General features: G+C 31.5%; 2 protein-coding genes across 4 annotated transcripts in view; both read right to left on the bottom strand.

Annotated features, from left to right (window-relative positions):
* The window catches only part of LOC130891122 (uncharacterized), a 137,558-nt gene that overhangs the window by 41,833 nt on the left and 71,928 nt on the right, over positions 1–23,797 (bottom strand). Inside the window, exon 3 of one of the 3 annotated variants that reach the window (XM_057795690.1) lies at positions 18,340–18,383. The exons of the other annotated variants lie outside the window; for them this stretch is intronic. The gene's annotated coding sequence lies outside the window, so the exon portion shown is untranslated. The remainder of the gene's footprint in view (positions 1–18,339; positions 18,384–23,797) is intronic. 3 annotated transcript variants of the gene reach the window in all.
* Positions 12,336–13,697, bottom strand: LOC130891787 (protein NEDD1-like). The gene has a single exon (XM_057796750.1). It carries the CDS (start codon positions 13,695–13,697, stop codon positions 12,336–12,338), a length of 1,362 nt encoding a protein of 453 aa, XP_057652733.1.

The following is a 23,797-nucleotide window of genomic DNA, read 5'->3' on the forward strand; positions in this document are numbered from 1 at the left end:
TTTTATCGCTGAATATATTTAAAAGTTATATTGAGAATTAAAGTTTTGTACACATACATTGTTGTGAAGAAATACAAGAAAATCGTTGTTCTGCTTTCTCAATTGCGCAATGTTTGAACTTTGGACTTGGTTTCCAGATTGATAAAGTTGCATTCGAGGAAAATTTACAGAAAGGAATCACTTTCACAAATTTCTTGTAAAATCATTGATTATTTTCGAAGCTATTCTCTAAACTATTAGGAAGAAATTGTTTGGGAAACTTTTTGATAAAAGCTAAGTTCGACTCATAAATCATCAGTTTGTTGAATAAAATATACCAGATCTTATTTATTGGTTCATATATACAAAAAGTATTCCATGTAAATTGATAAATAATGGTTTTACCGAAGATATACATATTTAAACAGTTTCAGATAACAAGAATGTGAAGATGAACTAACGTACTTAAATATTTGATGACCGATAAATTTCGAGAAATTATTAATATGAGTAAATACACATCATTTTTTAAAAAATTAGGAAGAATTAAATGAAAAAACGGTTAAAAATAAAAACAGGAGGTAGGATAAGTAGTATACGGGGTAAATACACACTCTAATTTCGTGTATAGATACAGAAAAAATATTTATTGTACAACAATATCTACAGCTGTTAAATTAAGTTTGTAAACGCACAAGCTTTATAGCCATCTTCATAAGTGGTTGCCGCCTGTGTTTTCAACCACGTGGTGACATGTTTTTTCAGCTCATCACCATTTAAGTGTTAACAACAACTAAAGCTTTTAGGTATGTAGAGACATGGAATTCGCTGGAGCGAGGTTCCGCCTAGAAGGAGAATGATCAAATTCCTGTAGGAGTTTCTTTGTCACGTTCGCAGTGTGAGATCGGGAATTATCGAGGAAAAAACAACAACTTTTGGTAGTAATGGTCTTGTAGTAAACACGTGACCTCTTTGTGAGAAATCATTTAGCAAAATGCCTTTTCTATTCCAAAAAAACAATGCACATGAGTTTTCGAAATGTCAATGTTTACTTATGATTAACTTTCTCCGAGAAAAGAATCTACCTCTATAACATTGATTGCCATGTAGTCTCTGAGGTGTCTTACGTTAGCAAACTTTTCAAAATCCAAGTTTTTTAGTAACTCGAGAATAAGTGATAAGCACTAATTGTAAATTTATGGTTATGCTTGAGTTTCTCTTCAATAGCATGAACCAGATCATCAGTAACCAAAGAAGGGAGTTCACATCGTTCCTAATCGTGCCTAATCTTCTAATCATTGAATCATTGAGGCATTTTGCCCATAAACCTCACAGATTTGCCTCACAAGTGGCTACATTTTCAATTTAGATTGACATCATAAAGCAGTACTACAAAGAACAAATTGATATATAATTAGAAATCTATCTAAAGTGCACAATTGGTCAAATTCCTCTACGTATACTTGTCTCTAAAGAGAGCGATTTGACGGAAGAGTTATATCTAGAACACTTTCACACGATGATTATAATGTTAATTCCTGGTGTCATCTGTCAAAGTATAACATAGATTTCAATTTTAATACTCATATGATAAAAAATATCTTAAATATGCCGTTAAGAACAAAAGAGCAGCTAACTGATGGAGCTATAAAGTTTACAGAAGAGATAGAGCAATCAGAACGAGAAGATGCTCTTCATATAAGCAGAAGAGCAGTTGGTTTCAAACACCTAAAAAAAATAAGACACCTTGTCTTGGAAGAAAAGGAGAACTAGACGTAAGTGGAACCAAACTAGAAATAGATCTGAAAGAGAATAAAATTAGTAACTACTAAATAAGATCAAATCATAATCTCGCGATTATTCCTTATGAAAGGTGACAGAAATTTTCGTACAACTACGAACAGGTGAAGAAGATGGGTTGGAAGTGATGCACAATCAGCTGAAGACATATTTGACCGCGAGAACACAGAACGAGGTCCAAAAGTAGGCATCAAGCACCTAAAAAATAAAAGACACTTTGTCTTGGTTCAAAAGGAAAACTAGACGTAAGTGGAACCAAACTAGAAATAGATATGATTGAGAACGAGGTCCAAAAGTCGTAAAAATGAATCCAATTTACCTACAAGGGGATAAAAATATTAGAATCTATTATAATAATGTTGTAATTGAAATAAAATGTTTCTAATGTAAATTATAAGAACTTGCTAATTAGTATCTTTATATTCAGATCGTATTGCACGCCAATGACTAAGGGAGAAATGCAGATATTTCAGAAAATCGATATGGTGACGTGCCAGCAGGTTATTAAATGAGAGGAACGACGAATTTTGGCACAGTCACTTTCCGAACAATAACGTCTAAAACCGTTTTTCTGTACACCAAGAGGATATTAACCAACAAACTTGATGTAGGTTGGTTTCTTCGCAAGAGTCACTGTTTTGCGTCTATTCAGTTAGGTGCTTAATAGAAAATAAAGGTGAATGAACGTTGATATATTTGGAATTTAGTTCATTAATTGATTATACTCTTTTTTCTCACAACCTATTTCAGCCGTTTATCTTCTTTATTTAAACAAGTGTTAATATTTAGAGAGATAAGGGTCTTTCTTGGCGAGAGGTCGACAACGAATTTTGTTTTGTCACGTAAACAACGAACATAAATGTCAAAACTTTGTGAGTTTATTCAAATATAAAGGCCGATTCATAAACTTGATTTTCCGATTGCCGTTGCGGTTCGCGGGTGATGTTAGCCGTTTGAGGTTCGTAGAAAATTCTACACCCAATTCATAAACTTGAATTTGCCAAAGTTAATCTAAAAATGATATTTTTTTATTTCCGTGATATTGATACGAACAAGTTCGCGAAATGGGCTCTTAAACCGGCCCTGCCCGACATTTACGCAATTCTCAAATTCGGCAAAGGCGGTAATATCGGTTTTTAATGATAAAATTTCGATATATCTTCTAATAAAAATTAACAAGATCAAGGTGGAAGACTCGGTTTTAAATAGATATGTATCTGGATGAAAACCGTCACTTACTAAAGCTACTTTGAGTCTTTCTACTGATCCGCTCTTCTTACTGGACTGTTCCGACTCCAGTTCGGCTTTCAGTTCCTCCACGTTCAGATCACTTAGTCTTATGGCCATGTTTATATGACTATTTATCTACAAAACTCCACGCCTGGCACCAATGTAATGTTTTTCTTATTTATTTGTAGAATTTCTATCAATTAATTATTAATAATGAATTAATAGAAACTGTCTCTTACGTTCTTAATTTGTACCTTACTCTAAACTTAACTGTTTTATATAATTCACTTTTCACCATCACTCAACTAACTTGAATAATTTATTCAAATTCTTCGATTACTTTGCTAATTCGTCCTGTTCACTACGACTATTTATTATAAACTGAACTAAACTGCGCCACACAAACTTCTAGAAAATGAAGAAACAAAACAAATAAATAGGCTAGATAAATAGAAATTATTCAAAAGAAACAATGTGAATAAACCGCCTGCTATAATAAACAGTTATAAATTTCTTATTTCTTAGACCTTTTGATATATTAATGCATCTAAATGTTTTTGGTTTTGGTTTTAGGTCTCTTCTGTTGTAGAATTATTTTTTTTAATAATCATAGACATCAAAATAAGAATAAAATCAAAATAGAAAATGTTCTAATAAAAAAATTAATTAGAGCTATAAATTTCACTTAAGTTATTTATGTCTTTCAAATCATTTATATTTTACGTTTTTATGATTGTGAATCATTTCAAAAAATTCTGTTTTTCGTGTATTAGATTAGAATTTTTGAATCTTTATAATTGCATTTATGTTTTTTTTGATATTTCCTGGATTGTTAACGCAGTTTTACTTTTTCATTTATATTGATGACCTTTTTGTCTATTTTCTAAATATTGAGAGGTCTGCCCTATGTAGACAGCATCAAAATTAGTACAAGGCACTTGTGTTTTAGATTTCAATTTAGTGAAATATTTGGATAACGTTTTATGTCCTCTATAATTCATACTAATATCATATTTTTTAAAATAATTTGATAGTTGTTGGAAAAGTCCTTGTACATATGACGAGGAAAAATGTTGTATGTTTTAATGTTTCATTATTTTTTTGTTTTTTAATTGATTGTAGTGACTGTTTATCCTTTTCTTGAATATGTTGTTTATCATTTTTTCTGGATAATTATTTTCTTTCAATACAGTTTTTGCTTTTTGAATAGCTAAGCATCTAAATTCAGGATCTATCTATCAGCCAAACTTATTATCACTTATCTTTTTTGTGTCATAGGATGACATGAATTGAAGTTTAAATATTTTGAGGACCAATTTGGTTTCGTACACCATTCTGTTTTTATGTTATTGTTAATTTTATATAATGTGTCATCAAGAAAATTGATTTTATTATTTTTTATCCTAAGAATTGATTTTTTTATTTATGTTTTCAATTTGATTCTTTGGTACGGAAGTAATGCAAACATCTACATATCTCCAAAAATAATGGAATATGTATATCAAGTTTGCTAAGGACAGTTTCCTCGAAATCTTCCATTACTAATTATGCCATAACACTTGAAATAAAAAGTTATATAAGAAGCCAGCGCGTCGGCCCAATTTTATAATTCCAGGTATTTTAATTGTACATTAAAGGTTGCCACCTTCGCCGAATTTTAGAATTCCGACTTATGGGCCCTTTTCGTGAACTTGACGGAACAATATTTTTGTGTTTTTGTTTGTAATCCGGTATTTATCGACTATATTAGTTACTACGAACGGCAGACGGGAAAAGATTCGTTTATGTTGATATCAACAACGGCAGTTCGATCAGCAAACGGCGATGTCAAACGGCAACTGTGAATGGTCTTATGCATTTCAATGTTTTTAATTTTGTAACAGCAAAAGTCAATGACAACGGCAAACGGAAAGTTCAGAGTTAAACAAGTTTTTTAGGCACTTTTTCAAAATTTCTAATTTTTGTACACGAATATCAATACATACAGTATATACCTACAACTTTTGTTAGGGTAAGTTTTCATAAAATAATTTTTTCAGATTAGGGAAGGAAAGTTACACTGACACTATTCATAAAAATAGACAAACAGCAAAATTCATTTTCCCCTTTTTCATGATAAAATAATGTAATAATCTGACATACACTGGCAAAAAGTGTGCCAGCACTAGCCCTTTAACCATTGGTCGAGGTCATGGTTTTTGCAGTCAGCAGTTTCTTATGCGATATGTGTTTTACCATAAAAAAACGTCTTAAATTTCAAAGTTTCACAATTTTTTCCTTCATATTTCACATCTAGCATATAGCTAGAAGATAACATACTATTTTGCTTTTGTCTTTGTATGGCCAGCAAAAAGTTTTCCGTACAACCGACAGGTTAATTCACCACTTGAGAGTTAAATGAATTAGAGTTTGTATATCAATTAATATGTCCCTTCTTTACATAGGACTCAACTGAAGTCAGGACAGTACTTCCTGTTTTTCCAAGGTTATATCTATCTTTAACACATTTGACACACATCGTGTTTTAATAGCTGCCATCAAATGCTTATTACTATTAATAAAAACTTAATAATAAATAAAATAAGTAAACAACAGATTATTCAAAAGAAATTACATGTCAAAAGTTGATGCTTTGTTGCTTTAAAAGTATGATATAGAAGGGTGAATCATTTACTTCTACATAGTACGTCTCTGTGTGCCTAAACGGTTGAAGGTATAAACTGAAGTTCAGTTCTTATCTAGCAGAAAACGTAATATTCCGGAAAAATGTCGATGGTACGCTTTACCGCGCTACTTCAGCAACGAAGAAATTCAAAATAATTTATTGTTACTTAGAGCCGAAAATCCTGAATTTTCATCAAACCCCGCTTTCCGCCATTAGGCAATATTCAAGCACCATTAACATCACCTTCTTTTAGTATATACAAGGAGAAAAGTATTGAGATTTTTTTGTGCAAAAGGAGGTTATCGTTGTGTCATTTATTCCTTCGTGGAAATTTCAGCTGTCATACTAAATTGCGGAGTAGCGTTAATAAATCATCCTAGCAAATGGTGCTAAGGTATATTTTTTGTACATATTAGAATACGATTGATTGGATGCGGAAGGAAATAATGTTTTCCGGTAGAATTTATTTCATAAGAATAGATCGTTTTTTTCATTAATTTAAGATCGCCACTAAAAATTCACTGAAACTTTTCTTTTACCAACATTTCCGTTATTCTTAACATAAAATTTTTAAACTCTATTTTCGAGATAAAAATTGCAATTAAAAAAATCCAATAACACTGTTTCTGAACATATCAATAAATGCTTTTTCAGAAACTATGTTAGGTAATACAGATCATCTGTCATCTGATTGTTGATCCAGAACGATATTTTGATCACAGTTTCTGAACATTGCCTTCCATTTTCGGTCGAAATTCCAACAAAAATCTGATACATAGAATATTGTGTTTATTCTTTCATGATATTTATTCAGTTATATAATAGATTCTTTCAAGATGTTTAATATTTCTTATTGAACATTTTGATTCAAGGTTTATTACCAATAACTAAACCCCAAGCATCAGTAACCTCCCAATAGACAATCTGAGCTTGACGTCAGGGCCGTCATATTGTTATAGCTCACTTTCCAAACAAAGTTTCTGAGATAGTGTGTATATAGTAAATCTTAGGTGAAAATAGAAAATTTACTTTGGGGCAGGACTTTAAAGCCAATATAACAAACCATGTATGACATGAAGTTAGTTGAAAGATAACATAAAGGGCATGACATAATTATCCGTTCTAATCAATTTAAAAAAATAAGCTAAAATCAATTAATTTGAAAGATAAGAATATGATAAGTGTCGAAAAAATTGATATTATATGTAGTTTAAAGGATATATTGTGTCCTCTTTCCTTGCTGTATCACTGGAGATCTTCTTGCATACACTACCAGGTGTAATGCCCTCTAATTCCGTAGTCTCACACTTCGAGAGAATGTAGATAGTAGTTTTGTCCTCTACGTAACAGAATCTAAACATCTTCAGGTGGCAGTAGACTCCTGTTATTATTCAAATATTGTTATAGTTTCCCAGAAGTTTTTTTGGCCCACCTCAAACCCTGTAGATTTACCTTTATCCTACCTTCTTTTCCAGAGTTTTCTCCATTACTCTGTAGCTGACACCAAAAATGAGTTCAGATCCTATGGAGGATTAATTTGCCCCTATTTCAGCGAGTTTTTAAGCTATTTTACTCAGTTGATCGTAGTTTGAGGCAACGGTAAACTTTTCGTTTCAAAATGCCATTTTGAACCTGATTAATCTCGATTCTAATATACTAGTAGACTGGAAGTGTTCATATGCAATTTATGAACGAAGTATAGCCAAACTGTCTCGAAATATACAAGGTTTTTGAGATGTGGCGCTATAATAAGTGAATCTACTTATTTTGATTTTCACTGTTTTGAATTACAGTTTCAGAAGCTAACTCTGTGTTACGGAATAAAACTAATAAGAAACACGCTTTGAAAAAAGTGACGTAAGTCTTTTGATTCTTATATTTTTTCAGAATACTGTCCAGTATTCAGATTGATTAGATAGATTTCAATATTAACAAGATCATGACAAAACCACGCTGATATCGCATCATCATAAACAGCACGCCAACTCGAGCTGAACTACGGTTATCCTCTAAAAAGAAGGAATTCTCTAGGTGGCGAGAATTCCCCGATACTCAAATTTTAAAACTGCTAAATCAATAAGGATTTCAGTCACTTTCTTCATCTTTGTTGTTTAGGATTTGACAGAAACAATTTTTTTAATGGGTTTTGGATCGTTATACTGTCATCCAGTTTAATAAATTTAATAATATCAGGATTTTTATGACATTTACATATTTCCTTATTGTCTTGCCTTCTCTACATTGATGCCTTCAAGCCTAGCTCTTAAATTCTTTGTCTCGAAGGAATCGAGCAGTTTCCATATGCTATCGAGTAACCGAAACATTTTAATTTACTTTAAATAAACAGCATCGAAAAACTAACGATATTCATCCGTATTGAAGTGAATAAAATCGATGGAAAATTTTCCATGTTGTCCGAGCACTTGACCGTTATCAAATCGAATCATATTTTCCTCATATGGATTTGCGTTATCGTTGAAACGCAAACAAACCAACACCCAACGAATGTATTTACATCGGACTAAATAAACTCGACTATGAGGGGATTTTTCGTTTCCGCAAACAATGATGTAAACAAGAGAAAATTTTGTGTGTAGATTTGTTGACATTGTAGAGATGAATTACAAAAATCCTAGTTTATTTTGTTGAATCACGAACCATTACGTAAAGTTTGATGTGGTAGCATAAAAATGTCTCTGGGACTGTAAATACATTTGTGAACTGATAAAAATTAAAAAAAAAAGATATTTATCAAATATGTACCCTAACTAGAAGATAATACTTATTATATTCGTGATTAACGTTTTAAATTTCTTCAATTCCTTATTTCTTAGACCTTTTGATGTATTAATGCTTCTAAATGTTCTCGATTTTACGTCTCTTTAGTTTTAAAATAAGTTTTTTCTAATAATTTTTGTCAATCTTTCAAAAACAGAAGAGACCTAAAATCGAGAACATTTAGAAGCATTAATTAAAGTTTTATCCACACTTAATACACACGTGGAATAATTATGATATGAGTGTCAATCAAATATGAATGAGCCCTTAGAAGATAAAGCCGAGAAGGGTATTTGTTTGTTATTAGCCATCTATAGTCATTAGGTAGGGATATCTAGAGAAAAAAATTCATATAAGCCGGCTTCTCAGAGATTAAGATAGAACTTCTGATGATGAGTGAAAGAAGTATGCCCCGAGACATAAACATCACTACAAAAAACTGTAATTAAAGTGATTGAAATTTAGAAACTCGGCCATTTATTTTTTGTTTAATATTCGAATACCTAGTAAGCATAACCTAGAGATGGCGGTAGTTGCTTGAAAAATACCACTATATTAGAAAGAAAACAATGTATACAACATATGTTTCAAGTTTGAAGACACCTTGTTGTTTAGTATTTGTTTGGCAGCCATTAATAGTGAACGTTCGCAGTGAATTTGTAAACATAAAAAAATTGGTCATCGTTATGTGATACAATACTTTTATTTGAAAGTCGTTAGCCCAACCAATATAAAAGCTGAACTAACAACAGTAAATTATTGGGCAGACATGGATGAAACCATGGATGAAACTTGTGACCATCACTTCATACCCGAAACCAAAGAACAGTCAAAACAATGGACTGAAAAGGGAGAACCGGCTCCAAAGATCGTTCTTTCTGCAGGCAAGGTCATGGTCTCGATTTTTTGAGATACGCGTGGGATTAATTTCCATTGACTCTCTTGAAAAAGGAAAAATATTAACGTTGGACTTATTGGAAACTTTGAGCGAAGAAATCAAGCAAAAACGGCCACATTTGGCTTAGAAAAAGGTATTGTTTCATAGGATAATGCACCAGCTCACACACCAGTTATTGCAATGATCATAATTAATGAATTAAAGTTTGAATTGCCACCTCATGCTACCTATTTGGCAGATTTAGCCGCCTAGTACTTCTGGGACCATCCTCGTGTAAATCTAATCTCTGACCTGTTTCTGAACCAAGTTGCTTGCGCCCAAATGTCCTTTGGGATTAAGACCGTCATTCCGAAATTACCCATACGCCTTCATTTTGTATTTTATAATCTTTTACTTTTGAAGCAACCATTTTATTAACCAAATAAACAATTTATTCTCAAATGTCCCTGATCTAACAGTTTGTGATAAATTACTGAGTCGATCAACTTTCATAATGATGAATTAATGTTGTTAAGTATTTTTTGAATTGGACTCTTTTATTAGTTCGCGATCATCCACAAAATATAATAATAAAAAAAATTAATGAAACATAAGATAATGCGGTCGGCCTTTTTAGTTTTTGTTGATTTAATCTACGGAACAGAAACATGCATTCGATCAATTAAAGTATTATGAGCGTTTAGTAGATAAAAATATCTTAAGACCGATGTGCAGTTCTATAAATAGTTACGGTTGTTGGCAAAATTATCTCAATTGAAAATGCGCTTCGGTTGTTCAACTTTATGCTTCTGCCCTAAAAATATATTCTAAAAATCTTACAAAATGATCAATAACTAGGTTGCGAATCTGTCAAATTATTTGTTACAGAAAGTAGAACAAATTACCATGTTTTAAAGAATTTTTGGGATATGATTTGAACACAATTTACAATTAAATGAAAATAGGAGCAACGAATTTTCGACTATTTAGGACCAGACTGGATAATGAATGTTTTTACGAGGAAATGTTTCATTTATATTAACAGAAGAAACCGCAAGCGACAGTTACTAATTTAACAAAACAAAAAACAAATCAATCGTCTGCCTGTCTTGCAAAAACTACACTAGGCGGTATTATGTTAGACAGCTCTTTTAGGGACGAGAGGTATAAAGAAAACTCAGTTTACCTTCAGTATCTACAGACGATATCTTGATTATTGAGTGTTTGTGAAATGGTACTGTCAACAGTGTGTTCAGTATGTCATGTTTTCAATTTAAAATGTTGTCTCGTTTTCTTTTTGTTTACGTTGTATATTTTCTTCATAAGGTTTTTCTTCCTTTATAAATTTGTGCGATAATTCCTAAAGAAGCTCGTTCCTTGATACTTTTGAATACCTGGATGGAGCTTACAAAACTTTAAGCTTTCGAACAGCTAATTGCAATAGCAGGGTTGTACAATCTGAGATTTGAAATATGTAGAGGCATTTCTTTTTGAAAACCTCAAACCCGATTTTAGAAAACATTAAAAATTTAATACGTCTCGGTAATTTCTGCACTTGAGTCTTTTTGGTTAATAATGTTGATATTTTGTTAACAATTTATTGAAAACGTTGATTTTTGAGTTGATATTTCAAATGTTTTGTACCTCATCTCATTATGGATGTTCCCGGATTTATTTTTTGATTTTTAACAAAGGTATGCACCTGAACTGAATACTGGGGTTTCTTCGAAGGTTTCCTCGTTGTTCCAGATTTTATTGTTAATGTTTAAAGCATTAATTAAAGAAATTCAAAACAAACTCGTAGACTCCAAAGAAACAAATTTGGTATGTGTATATCATTTTAATTTGTGGTACGTTTTAAACTGGAAGCTTAAATATTTGCGTACATTTCATTTGTTGAGTTTTTTCAAAGTATAATATTTTTTATATATATTAAAAAATACTATAGTTTCGAAGATTATGACCTTGATGTTAAAAATTGTTTATCAATACTTTCATTATCAAATTAGCTCTTATAACTTTGAATGAATGAATGAGAACGCTGCTTTTTCTTAATTTTGTGTTAAAAAAATGTAATTTGTATTTGTATCAATTTTCGTTGATACAAGGACATGATCTTTCTACTGGAAGGTCAAGATATAGTATTTTTAGACGTAGATATGTATAAGCTGATTCATTGAACGAGATTTTTTGGATTCAATAAGAAATTACTTCTCACTATTGATCGATAGAAAACTATATCTAGTAGTTGAGTTTATTAAGATTGTATTAAATCATTATCATCAAATCGTTTAATTCGAGTTACTGACCTGGAAACTGTTGGACTTTTATAAAATAATCAATTGTAAATTCAGCATTTATTTTATTATTTAAACTTGTATCTTAGATTTTTGGTGAAGATTTTTAGTACAGATTTTGTAATTATCTCGATTAGGTTACACCCCTCCGATTTCGTTAAGAAGTTAGTATGTTACAAAGAAAATTACTAATAATTTACTTTTGCGAAACACTTGTTTAAAATATTTCGCATTAGAGACATTTGAACAATAAATATACTTTCAATAAAGGCAGTTTTATTCATAATAAAAAATGGCTGTTTATAGGAATTTTCTTCTGCTTCAAATCATCAGGATGGATCAATATGCAACAGCATACGTATTTATGTATAACGGGAATATGTAAACTGTTGATTTAGTGGTTACATCGTATTGAAATTTCCATTAAATTCAGACTCAGACAGACCACAAAATGGAAAACACAGGAACCATAAGTACAATCAACTGATTGTATCTTTTGCTTTATGAGATTGCCGACATAAACATTTAGCTAAATCGAAATGCAATAATTTTATTATCGAAATCTCTACAGCTTATGATAAAGTATAATTTTTGCACAAAATCAAATCCATTAATTATTCCATTATTTAATTTTTTTGTACTGAAACTGTCTAAAATGATGAAACTTCTTCAATCATTGCTAAAAAACGAATTTATTTCTTGAAAATAACTAAACTTTATCATTATTCGTCATTTCAGAATCTTCTTCTGTATTTTTCTCGTCATAACAACTTTTACGCATACCTACTGCACTTGTACAAGGCGCTTCTTTTTCTCCAGACAATTTTAAATAATCCACGAAATTATTCCAGTTTTGTAAAATTCTCTCTTCCAAAGTAATAAACTTTTTACTTGTGCCAATTCTCAATTTATAGAAAGTTTGAATCAATTTTTCCTCGAATTCCTTAGTCGCTTCGTTCAATCTCTCTTCTACGAGTTTGTTTATTTCTTCAAGATTCATACATGGTTGGTTAGAAGTTATAGTTTCGAATATGTCGGATGAATCACCTTCGATCTTATATAATGTTTTTTCTTCGCCGCTTACGTGTTGACGACAAGGAGAAGAACCAGACGCTATACTAAAATCACCGGAAGCAGAAAAATCATCCAAGTATTTTTTTCTGACTTGAGGAAAACATACATTTGAATAGAAAGGGAAAGCAATTTTCTTAATACCATTATTAGCGATAGCTACCAGTGTTTTCAAAGGAGATTTCATATTTCTTGCGTCGTAGCTTCTGATTTGTCCTGAAAATGTACTCACAGCAATTTCGTATGTTCCATTCAGATATGCTAAACTGGATAAAGGACAATCTAATACACAACAATTGGCTTTATAGGATCTCAAGTCGTAGCTAATGAATTTACCGTCCGTACCCACAGAAGATAGCCCGTTTTCAAAAAAAGCAATATCGGTTATCTTTGACGAATGTTGTTCACTGGTGAATAAACTATCAATGGTTTCCGTGTTCCATAAAGACACGATGGAATCTTTGTACGTTGCGGCCAGTAAGTTTGTGGAGTATTTACTAAATATCACATTTGAAAAAGAAGTATTATTCGGAATAAAAAAGCTTGCACACGGTTTATAATTAGAATTATATAAGACAATTGAATTGGAAGCATTATCCACCGCTAAAAGTTGATCGTCAGCAGAAAAGCCCAAATTTTGAATTTGTCCCGAAAGGCTCAAACATTCTTGAGGGTGGCGGGTATGTTTTATATTGTAAATCAAAACGTATCCTTCATCAGTTCCATAAGCTACCACATCAGGATTTATATTCGAAAAAACACCAATGGAAACATGGTTCACATAAGCACAATCAACTATTTCAATTTGTTGATCCTTATTAGGCACTTGTATAATCACTGGACCGCCTTTGCTTTTTACGGCTACCACTTTTCTCCCATCGCAAGACCATGAAATACTTTTTATTGACTTACTGTCTAGAGGCGTTTCATATATTCCTATGTAATTAATATTGGGCCATCTATAAAATCTGACATCCTTGGTTATTGCTGCAAGGGTCATCACTAAAATTTATTCCGAAGGTATAGATTTGAACAAATTCTGATGAACATATGTACGATAATATCACATATTGTGAAGTTTACCAGTTACTGTCACTCGGATGACATTAACCTCTACAGAATGTACCAACAACGACATAGAAATCAATTTTTTGACATTATATTTGGTAAGGAATTAATGATCGGACCTAGTTTTATTGTTTTTTCTACACTCTCCATTAATACTGAGACATTTTTTTGCGTTAAGAAGTTCGTTTACCACTCAAACTAAAGTATGTATTTTTAACACAACAAAAACATCTAGTTGACAATATACATTTATCATCAATAAACTTAGAGGCAACATCGCATTATATAGACAGAAAAAGTATCACTTTTGAGTTGATCAAACTATGGGTCAAATTGATTACTGATAGATGAGTCTCAATGTTGAGGAAACTCAAGAAGAACAGGAAAAAACGCAAAAATAATTTGAACGTAACAGGAGGAGAAATCATTTGAATGGCCAATTTATACTTAGGAGTTATCCTAGATCAAGGACTTACATTTGAACATCACGTCGACCAACTAGTGGACTAAAGCTGAAGAGCAAGCTTAACCTCATCAGATCTACCGTTATCTCAATCATACTCTATATGTTCACCATGGCCTCCTCAAGTGACGGGTTGGTGCAACTTTGGTTACAGGGCCCGGCCTACCATTTATTGCAGAATGACAATGTCAAAGTTTCGTACATTATTGTAAATTCTACTACTATTTAACTAGGTGCCCAGGTGCTAGGTACTGTTTGCATACAACGCCTACTCGGGCCCCAAAGGGGCGAGGGCCATGGTGTTCACAGCAGCGCGGAGATTACCGTCATCAGGTCGTCGAGAGGAAAGTGGTCATCATCACACGATACGTTAAAGCCCAGCAAAACTACTGACAGTTGGTTCAGAAGAAAATATTAGGTTTCATTGACAATACCGCTAGTAGAAAATTGAAATAACTGGGAATCATCAGCTAAAGTAATCAACTACATCAGAAAAGACTGCGATTGATATATGAGGCCGGATAAACAGCTAGACCATCAGAAAGAAGATGCTTAGTGTTTTAGCAAGGCTGCTAATCCATAGAAGCTTATTGGGATTACGCGATAGCTATAAGGTTATTTTTAGTGGTCATAACTTGGCTAATAAACAGATTTAAAGTGTAGTACTCTGTAAAACATAAGAGGGATACTAGACACGTAAAAGGCTGACGATTCTGGCATTCTGGTTTTCATGAAATCTCCTAAAGAAAAAAACACAATAAATATTTTTATGAAACAATTCCATTCTTCATAGTATTTTGGAAAATGTTTCGATACACTTCATATTGGATTATATCGTCGTTGTTTTTATTATCCACTTTTTTGTCAAGTAATCTCAACCAAAGGATCCTCTCTATTTTTATACATCCATCAAATCCCTATTGACCTACTCTAATTTATCAGTAACTTCATCAGTCGTTAGAAAAGCGTCGGAGTGCTTAGGGAAATAATCAAAAAGAAAGAGCCCCCGGGCGTTTAGAATCCACCCTTCTTAGTCGAAAGAGAGGCCCGGAAATTATACTGCCTAGAGTGTGGTCGCTAAAACTTTCGTTCAATAACGAACTGGAATGTTTTTAAGGAGCAGGATTTTTTGTACCTTTTACCGGTTCGGAAATTCTTGTATAGGGTTTAATTATAATTTAATATTTTTGTTTGAACGTTAAATATTGATGAGATAGGGTAGCTTTTAAAGAGATTTACCTATGTTAGGTTTTTTAAATAAAAGTGTGCCAAAAGGAATATTTATTGATTAGACTACAAAGACGTTTAAAATTGAATTTGCTTTAAACGGATTTGAGATTAACCATCTTTGACGATTCCATTGAAGTGAAAATCCCTTGTTTCTCCAAGTTGTATTTTCTAAAAATATCTCAGGATAAAGGGACTTATGAAAATATTGTTGTAAATCTATATATTCTGCGACAATTCTCTCCGAATAACATATAGATACAAAAGCATTGGAAGATTCAAAATAACGAGGAGAACACCACCAAAAGAATGCAAAAAAATGACAAAAATCAATAATATTTAAGATAATTTTAACAAAATAAGGTAATTATTAAAAAAATCAGAAAATCATTATAGTAACATATGAAAAATATTATCGAAGAATAATTGTTTCCATAACTCTTTTAGTTTATTAATATTGTTACGAACAAGTCTGCTATATGGATCCTAGAGCCGGTCATGTCCGATTGTAGCGGAATTCTAAAATTCGGCGATAGCGCGGCGCCTTTAATGTACTTTGGAAATACCCGGAACCCGTTTGATGTTTGTTTTATATAAGTTTTTATTATAACAAGCAGTTTATTCACATTGTTTCTTTTAGCTAATTTCTGGGAAGGTTTATTTATTTATTCTTGTTATTGTTTCTTTATTTTCTAGAATTTTTTGGAATATATATATCTAAGGAATCTATGTATCACAGTTTAGTTTAGTTTATAATAATTAGTGAACAAACCGAAATAGAAAGAATTTAAATAAATTATTCAAGTTATTTAAGTGTTAGTGATAAGTTAAGTATTATAATTTAGTGTAGTATTTGGTGTTTAAATAAATTAAGAACGTTGAAGATAGTGCTTATCAATTCAATCCACGAATAGAAATCGTATAAATAAAGTAGAAAAAAAACACAATATATCACAAAATGACCGACATTTCAGTTGCTGCTAACCTTTAGCCTTCTAACATTCTCTCATATTGTGAAAAAACGTGCTTTACTCTCGAGTACAATTAATATTTTTTCACATACCACGTATAAGATTTGAAAAAATTAATATCATAAGAATTAAGATTGAAGAAATTTAAAATTGACATTCATTGATATTAAGAGTTTTTATGAATATGAATCAAAGTAAATTTTGTTCCCTATTAACCCCCACCAATGAATAGTCGTCTAATAATTGAGCTTTTCGTCACGTACTTCCAAATTCTCTTAAGTGGATCTAACAATTATTTTTCGTTTCAATCACATAGTGTTTCGCTACGTTCTTTTTTATTTGGAAATGTCACGAACGATAAAGAAATAAATTGGTTTGGAGTTAGATACGAATAATAAATTCTTGATACAATGATTACAAAAACTGAAACGCGGTTGATATTCGTTAAACCGTATAAAATCGATATTAGTGTCGAAGATGCCCAGTTTGGCCTATAAGTCATTGCACTTGTGATAGAACGGAATAGTTTACCATATAATATTAACACTGGATTAATTTTTATTTTAATTTCAACACCTACACAGATTTTACACTGAATATCTATTTCTTATGCTTAAATCATCTCGGTTTCTTAGTTGAAATGACGAAACTATAATTTTGATGCTTATCGTATACTTTCAAACAAAGCCATGGTTGTTATGAACTTAATTGACGTGCATCAAAATGAAAATCCACGATTGTAAGGTTCAATTTCTTAACAGAGAGACATATCAACCTAATATTTTCTGGACACGATCTTGATACGAAAATAGCGGTTAGGTAGACAATAGTCAAATTTATCATGCTCTAAGGGAAAACGAATCAAATATGTTACTGCTGATTATCATGAAGACATGATAGAAGATTCATTTGAAAAGTGGTTTAAAAAACTACCTTAAATTCCACCAGTCAATAACTATTATGTCAAGTGGAGCGAATCACTCGTTGTAACCCCAAATTTCCAACAGTAGCAACAGAAAATCACAGTATTTATGTCTAAATATACCTTTCTCTGCAAAAGTTCAAACGATGAAATGCCTACTGGTATAAAAATATGCTATTGACGAATTACGCAAAAAACGAGGTCATGACTAAGAATACACATTCAACCTTAACTTCTTCGTATGCCATGTCTATGTTTTTCCACTACTTTCTGACAGGTGGCACGTCGAATTTCCAGTTTTGTCCAGATCTGGATTTTAACCCGGACCATTTAATCCTTCAGGAGGCAGATTACGATTCCATTACACTTGATAAGTACAGAAAAACCCAAGAAACTTGTATAAGAAAAGGTTTGAGCTATTGTTAAAGTAGTTTGGGAATAACTTTGGTAGTCATCTCAGTCAAGAAAGTAGGTTCGGAGAAACATTCGCAAAAATCTAATTTTGGGTTATTGCTCTTGGGATTTTGAGGTGTCTGTATTATTTTTAAAGTCAATAACATGGAACATGATCCAGCATTATGTTCTATGCATAACTTGTCATTTGATTCAATATTTGAAGATATTCCTCAATATGATACTAATATACTGTTGCAGGAAATATTGTGAATAAATATATTAATTTTAAAGAGTAAACATGAATATATATGTAGTAAATATTGACAAAAATTTTTATTTATAAAAGGAAGTTTCTATGAAAAATAAAAGAAGAAAAATATCAATAACTTCATTAAAAAGTTGACCTCAAATGACATGAATTGACGTCTACTGTCATTTGATATTGATCGATGTCTTATGATGTCTGTTGATGTCGATTCACATCAATTCATATCATTTGAGGTTATTTGGCCAATGGGATCACATTGCCCAAAATTTCTTTCGATTCGGCACATTTACAGCTATAAAGGAATTAACTGATAAAACTAGAACTCACTAAATGCTTCCTGTGAAGAGATATCGCTGCTTCAGACGTAAAAACTATAAAAAAAAGAAATAAATCGATGATATTCAACTAAAGAGCTTTTATTAGACATCAAGTGAACAATTTAAAACCCTATACCTGTGTGTAAATGGGTAACAAATCCCATTAGATTATCTGTAATAGGGATTCAATTTAATCTCGGGTGTATTCTGTTACAATATTTGTCTTATTAATTACGTCTCTTGTCCCCAGCTTGTGATAATGATATCTTCAGAAATAAACTTTCATTTAAGGTATAGTTTACTTTTGTAAAACGATTGAGCTGTTGCTTTGAAGATTGAAGAGCGAAGTAGCTGATAATAAACGGAAAATACAAAAATAATAAGAGATGGGTAATAAATATACGCATAATTCAAAAACAGAGCCAATAAATCGTCAGGATTATAGTATGAAATAAATAAAATAATCTTTGGTTACAAACAAATAGATATTGAATCAAAAAAAGATTACATAAGATAATAATTATCCTTACAATAACATAGGCAACGTTTATTCAAGTATTTCGCAGATTAAGTGAAGATGATGAAGATGAAGCAATTGGAAAGGAATATTTAAAACAAATAATGCGAATAATAAGATGAAATAGAATCTGAAACTACAATAAATAAAAAAGAAACTTTAAAGTTGATGTTGACTATGGAAAGAATCAGTTAAGAGGAAAAAAGATGAAGACTAAGATACAATAAACTGTCTAGGTTGAGGGAATTTGACAAAACAAAAGAAAAACTGTTTAGAAATGAATGGGAGACGAATTGTTTGCCGGAAAAGACAAAAGTATAAGTTAAGAGGAGCTTTATCGAAAAACACATGTTATACATTTAATAATTTACATACTAACCGAAATCTTGTAATGAAATGAAAGTTGGTAAACGACTGGTGCCTTATAAAAACTGATATAACTGACAAAACGAAAGTTTATACGAGGGTGAAGCTATACATTTTGAGATACAAGGGAATCTTTGGTTTTAATTCATTATTGGTGTTCTTCGTTAATCCACACACAGCTTTCTTGGCGGGTAGTTATAACATAAAGTCGTATGTATGTGTCATCACCTGTTACTACTTCAGAAAAATACAATTTTCAAAATTATTTACAACTTCTAAAGTTTTCCCCGCGAATCTTACTCGCTCTGCCCTTTGGAAATCGTCACTAATAAATAGCTTCAATCGCTTGATAAGTGCATCTTGAATCTTCTTTGATTATTCTTCTCGTCCTCCCATTATATTCAACAGTAACTGAATAACATGGTCTATCATCACCAAGCGATATCCGTCTTCTTCCAAATTCACTATACCAACGAAACAATTTCTTCCGAAGGACTTTGTTGTTTGCTTAAACTGACCTTGAAATCATAGTAGATCATATCACTTCGCAAATTCATATTTCTTTGGCAAATTTTATGTACCACTATTGAAGGATTGATACAGTTGACATTATTGAAAGTATGTTGAAATAAAAATTGGTTCTTCAGTATTAAATTAGAGCTATTTGCTTCCGGATTCTAACACATATACTATGATTAACCACCGACGTATATTAGCAATAAACATCTTGCTCCTATCACGACAAATTATTTAGACATAAACATGTATATTGTTACCCATTAAATCATGGAAATTACCCTATTAGTAGCCATGAAATCCATGGATAATCACTACATGATAACGAATCGCATGCAAATTTATAACATGCATTATCTATTTTGATTCATATTGGGATAGAATGACGTAAAATAAATATATCTAATAGTAAATTTTTAAGAGATAATAATTGTAGTATACAAATTGGGTGAATTTCAAAAAGAAATTTTATTATACCAAATTTTGAAACTGATAAAGTGCATCTCACTACAATTGTGAACCGTAGAATTTCTTTGTTTGCCTGGTGGAATTTTTTGCACTTGAAATATGTCCAACTATAGTTTAACAAGTCATCAGTGTGATAGAGTGCTAGAGATGCAGTGGATTTACCCAAGGGCCAGTGATGCTGTAGTTAATAAATATATCAAAGTTGAGTTGTATAATTTTTCAGACTAAGAAAAACAAGGAATGTTTTCGAATAATTCCTACTATTTTTAATTCAATGATATCGATAATCTTTTTTAGCAAATCAATTTTTGTAGTGACATATTTCGAAAACTACACTATATTTAACATGCTCTAAAAATGAAAAATTTAATTTTTGTCATTAATCTTGATACAATTGGTCTTTAAGAATAATAAGAATAATGATGACAGAGATGAAAAAGTAATAATTAGCTATTGAGTGAAGTCATTCATTGTCATTCATATTTACGAACAATGTGATAAAGTATGGTTCTAACTAAAAGTTTTAGAATTAAAATCTACAATTTACAAAATCTGAATTTTCTATTCAGGTCCCAACCATTGTAGTCGCGTTCATTATCGAAGTTATATATTTGAAAATATGGATTGAAGTACATATAAATGATTTATTTTATAAAACTCATAGCATCAGTTAATTCGATTAAAAATATATCATATAAAAATTACTTTGAATAATTTACGCGATATTCACAACTCAAAAAAATGCAATTACTGAGTTAAATATACATCAAAGTTCTTTCCTCTACAAAAGCGTCATTTATCATCTTCAACTCATCACCTCTAGATGGCGGAAGTGACACTTTTACTTTTTGGCTAGTAGTCGGCGATGCGTCCAAATATGTTTATGTGTATATTGTTTTGTAAATGCTACAATATCTTTAAGTGGAACAGTGTTTTATTTGGACTTGTGACTTTTTCGTATGATATTAATATTATGTGCAGCAAAACATTTTTAGTTGTGCTAGTGGACTTTGTGACAGCTATAAAAATGTTACAGGAGATCATCAGGAAAAATTAGTAGCTATCTATTGAATATAGAAGAAAAATAATTATCAAACAAAGAAAAAAGAAGACAAATACTAACTGTATGGTTTCAGTCTATGAAGTGCAAGCGGTTCTTCTTACACCTCGACGAATTGTCAGCTTCAATTTAATGGTGTCTAAATTGGATACGGGATTAACCTGTGGCATGAAGGGCATAGTAATAGAAGGGCCGATGAGATTCATGTGTACTTAAATTTTTAGAATAAGAGATAACTGTCTTTGATAATGCTAATACACTAGACTTTGTTTGTTTTTTCATATAATATCCATATATATTTATACTTTGACTAAGTACCATTCAAAATACCAATTACCCATAAACATTTAATGAGCAAGGTTAGTCAGAACGAAAGGAAGTCTAAGATCTGGCCATTCATTCGTACTCAATCAATATGCACAAATCCTAGGCACGAAAAAAGGGGAACCCTTCATGTCAATGAACTCAGTTATCTTGATAATTATTTCTAGAGATTATAGACTGATGACATTTCAATGTTAAGGGATTTCTTAAGTGAATGTTGTGAAATTAACCGAAGAAAATCCTACTTAAGATGAAGAATTTAAGCAAATACAGTTATGTCGAAAAAAGAAGCCGATTCCTTGTACTTTATAACATGTTTAGAAAAATGCTATTTGAATCCAAGAAAACCAAAAAAACGAGGATCTTCTGAGTTTAATACTTGTCATTTTATAATTCTTGGTAATAATTTATAAACGTATTTTTTGCTTTATTTGTATGTTTTATATTATTTTTCTGTTTGCGTCATTTTCAATAAAGTTATTCTAAATAAGTGTCACGGCTTGGACCCTTTGGTTTTACTACAAAAAATACAGATAAATAATGATTCTATATCAATTAATTTTTTGACACTTGGATAAGAAACTTTCAAAATATTCAATAAGTTGCTTTGGTTACTGAAAATTGAAATTGTAATTTAAGTAAATACTTCAATAGCATTTTTTCGAGTCACATTCTTTTCCCGGGGATGCGATTTCTTGTCTCATCAAAAGCGAGAGAATTTGTCAAACTTCAAGGCAACAGGTTGATTAAAAGTTAGTAGAATAAGAATAGAATAAATTAAATACGGTATGGTAAATATCAAAATATGAGTAAAATATAAATGTGTATATATATATATATATATATATATATATATATATATATATATATATACACTTCAATATTATCTTTGAGAGAAGCATGTTCAGGATTCCCCGCCGGCTGTTGTCGAACCAAACAATAGAAGGGTATAATGAAATTATTCTGGTGAATGACTGGATGTAGGATCTATACCTTGGATGAAATTCTACTCCAGGCGAATACGAGTATCAATGCCAGGAAGCCGAAGAGAGATGCTTGGAATGTTACTGGTAACGCCGTTTAATTGATATTGCTGTGACCTGATTTTTATGTAATATGATGTATAGACAGAAAAGTTTAATAAATAATGGTTAAAAAAACTAAAAGAAAAAATTAATTTAGTTTGATAAACTAGAATCTCGTAAAAATTGATTTACTGACGAATTCTTTAGTGTGTGGGCATGAATTTTCTACTTAACAATTCGCAAGTACTCTGTCGAAGAAGTAAAAATCAATTCGTCCCTAAAATATCATATCACTCTTTATTTTTTTGATTATCTGATGACCTCAGTCAAGATCTTTCGAAACATTCATGAAATTATTGCATTAACAATGATTTTTTCGCAGTTAAACAAAGTTTTAAGTTACCATATAATGAAGGTCAAAAAGCTAATCGATGTTCTAAACCTCAAAATAGATATTGATGGAAGGAAATGGAAAAGAACTGATTTATAAGAAAACGTATTCAATAGAAATATCTACTTGTTACAAAATAATGTCATTGTTTCTAATTCAAGTGATCAACAGTTACTATAGACATAGGATTCAGATTATGAGGATCCTCTTGGAATCACTATTCAATCTTTTTTTGTAGGTATTCTCTATAACGTTGTGAATTAATTCGTTTCGTCTAACCGACAATCCTCTTCGTACATCAGCCTTCTCAGGAGCAAGATATAAATCTGTTTGATTGCGTTCATTACGGCTGGCACATATCTTATACATAAACCTTCTCATTTGCCAATTATGCTAATTTTGAAACCATTTCGTTACAATTTCATGCTCAATATATTCATAATAAGGTTCTATTTAAGTTAAGAAGTTAAAAAGGAAAATCAACGGAGACCTTAGAGAGCACCTCCATTGGAGGCTCAAGTAGAAGTGGTTTTTTAAAGATATAAAGGGAGGATTAAACAACACTTCAAGAGTCACCATTAAGAGGGCTCTGGGTAGAGTAGAAATAGCTCTCTCAATCAGAGAATTTATAGACCATCTGCTAGCTAGTCAGACAATCTCGACTTATGAGGTGACACCATCATTTTTGGCAAAGTGACGTCGAGCTGCACGATAATCGGTGTTCTATTTTCGTGCTATGGAATCTGGTAGGAGAAGAGCTATTAGAAGGAATAAAGACAATTCGGGAAGGCAATGTAGCGA

This window comes from Diorhabda carinulata, chromosome 3 (assembly GCF_026250575.1).
Source record: "Diorhabda carinulata isolate Delta chromosome 3, icDioCari1.1, whole genome shotgun sequence".
NCBI classification, from domain to species: Eukaryota; Metazoa; Arthropoda; class Insecta; order Coleoptera; family Chrysomelidae; genus Diorhabda; species Diorhabda carinulata.

Excerpts from the sequence above, each read along its gene's own strand:
- LOC130891787 (XM_057796750.1), bottom strand. The coding sequence starts at position 13,697 with ATGACCCTTGCAGCAATAACCAAGGATGTCAGATTTTATAGATGGCCC.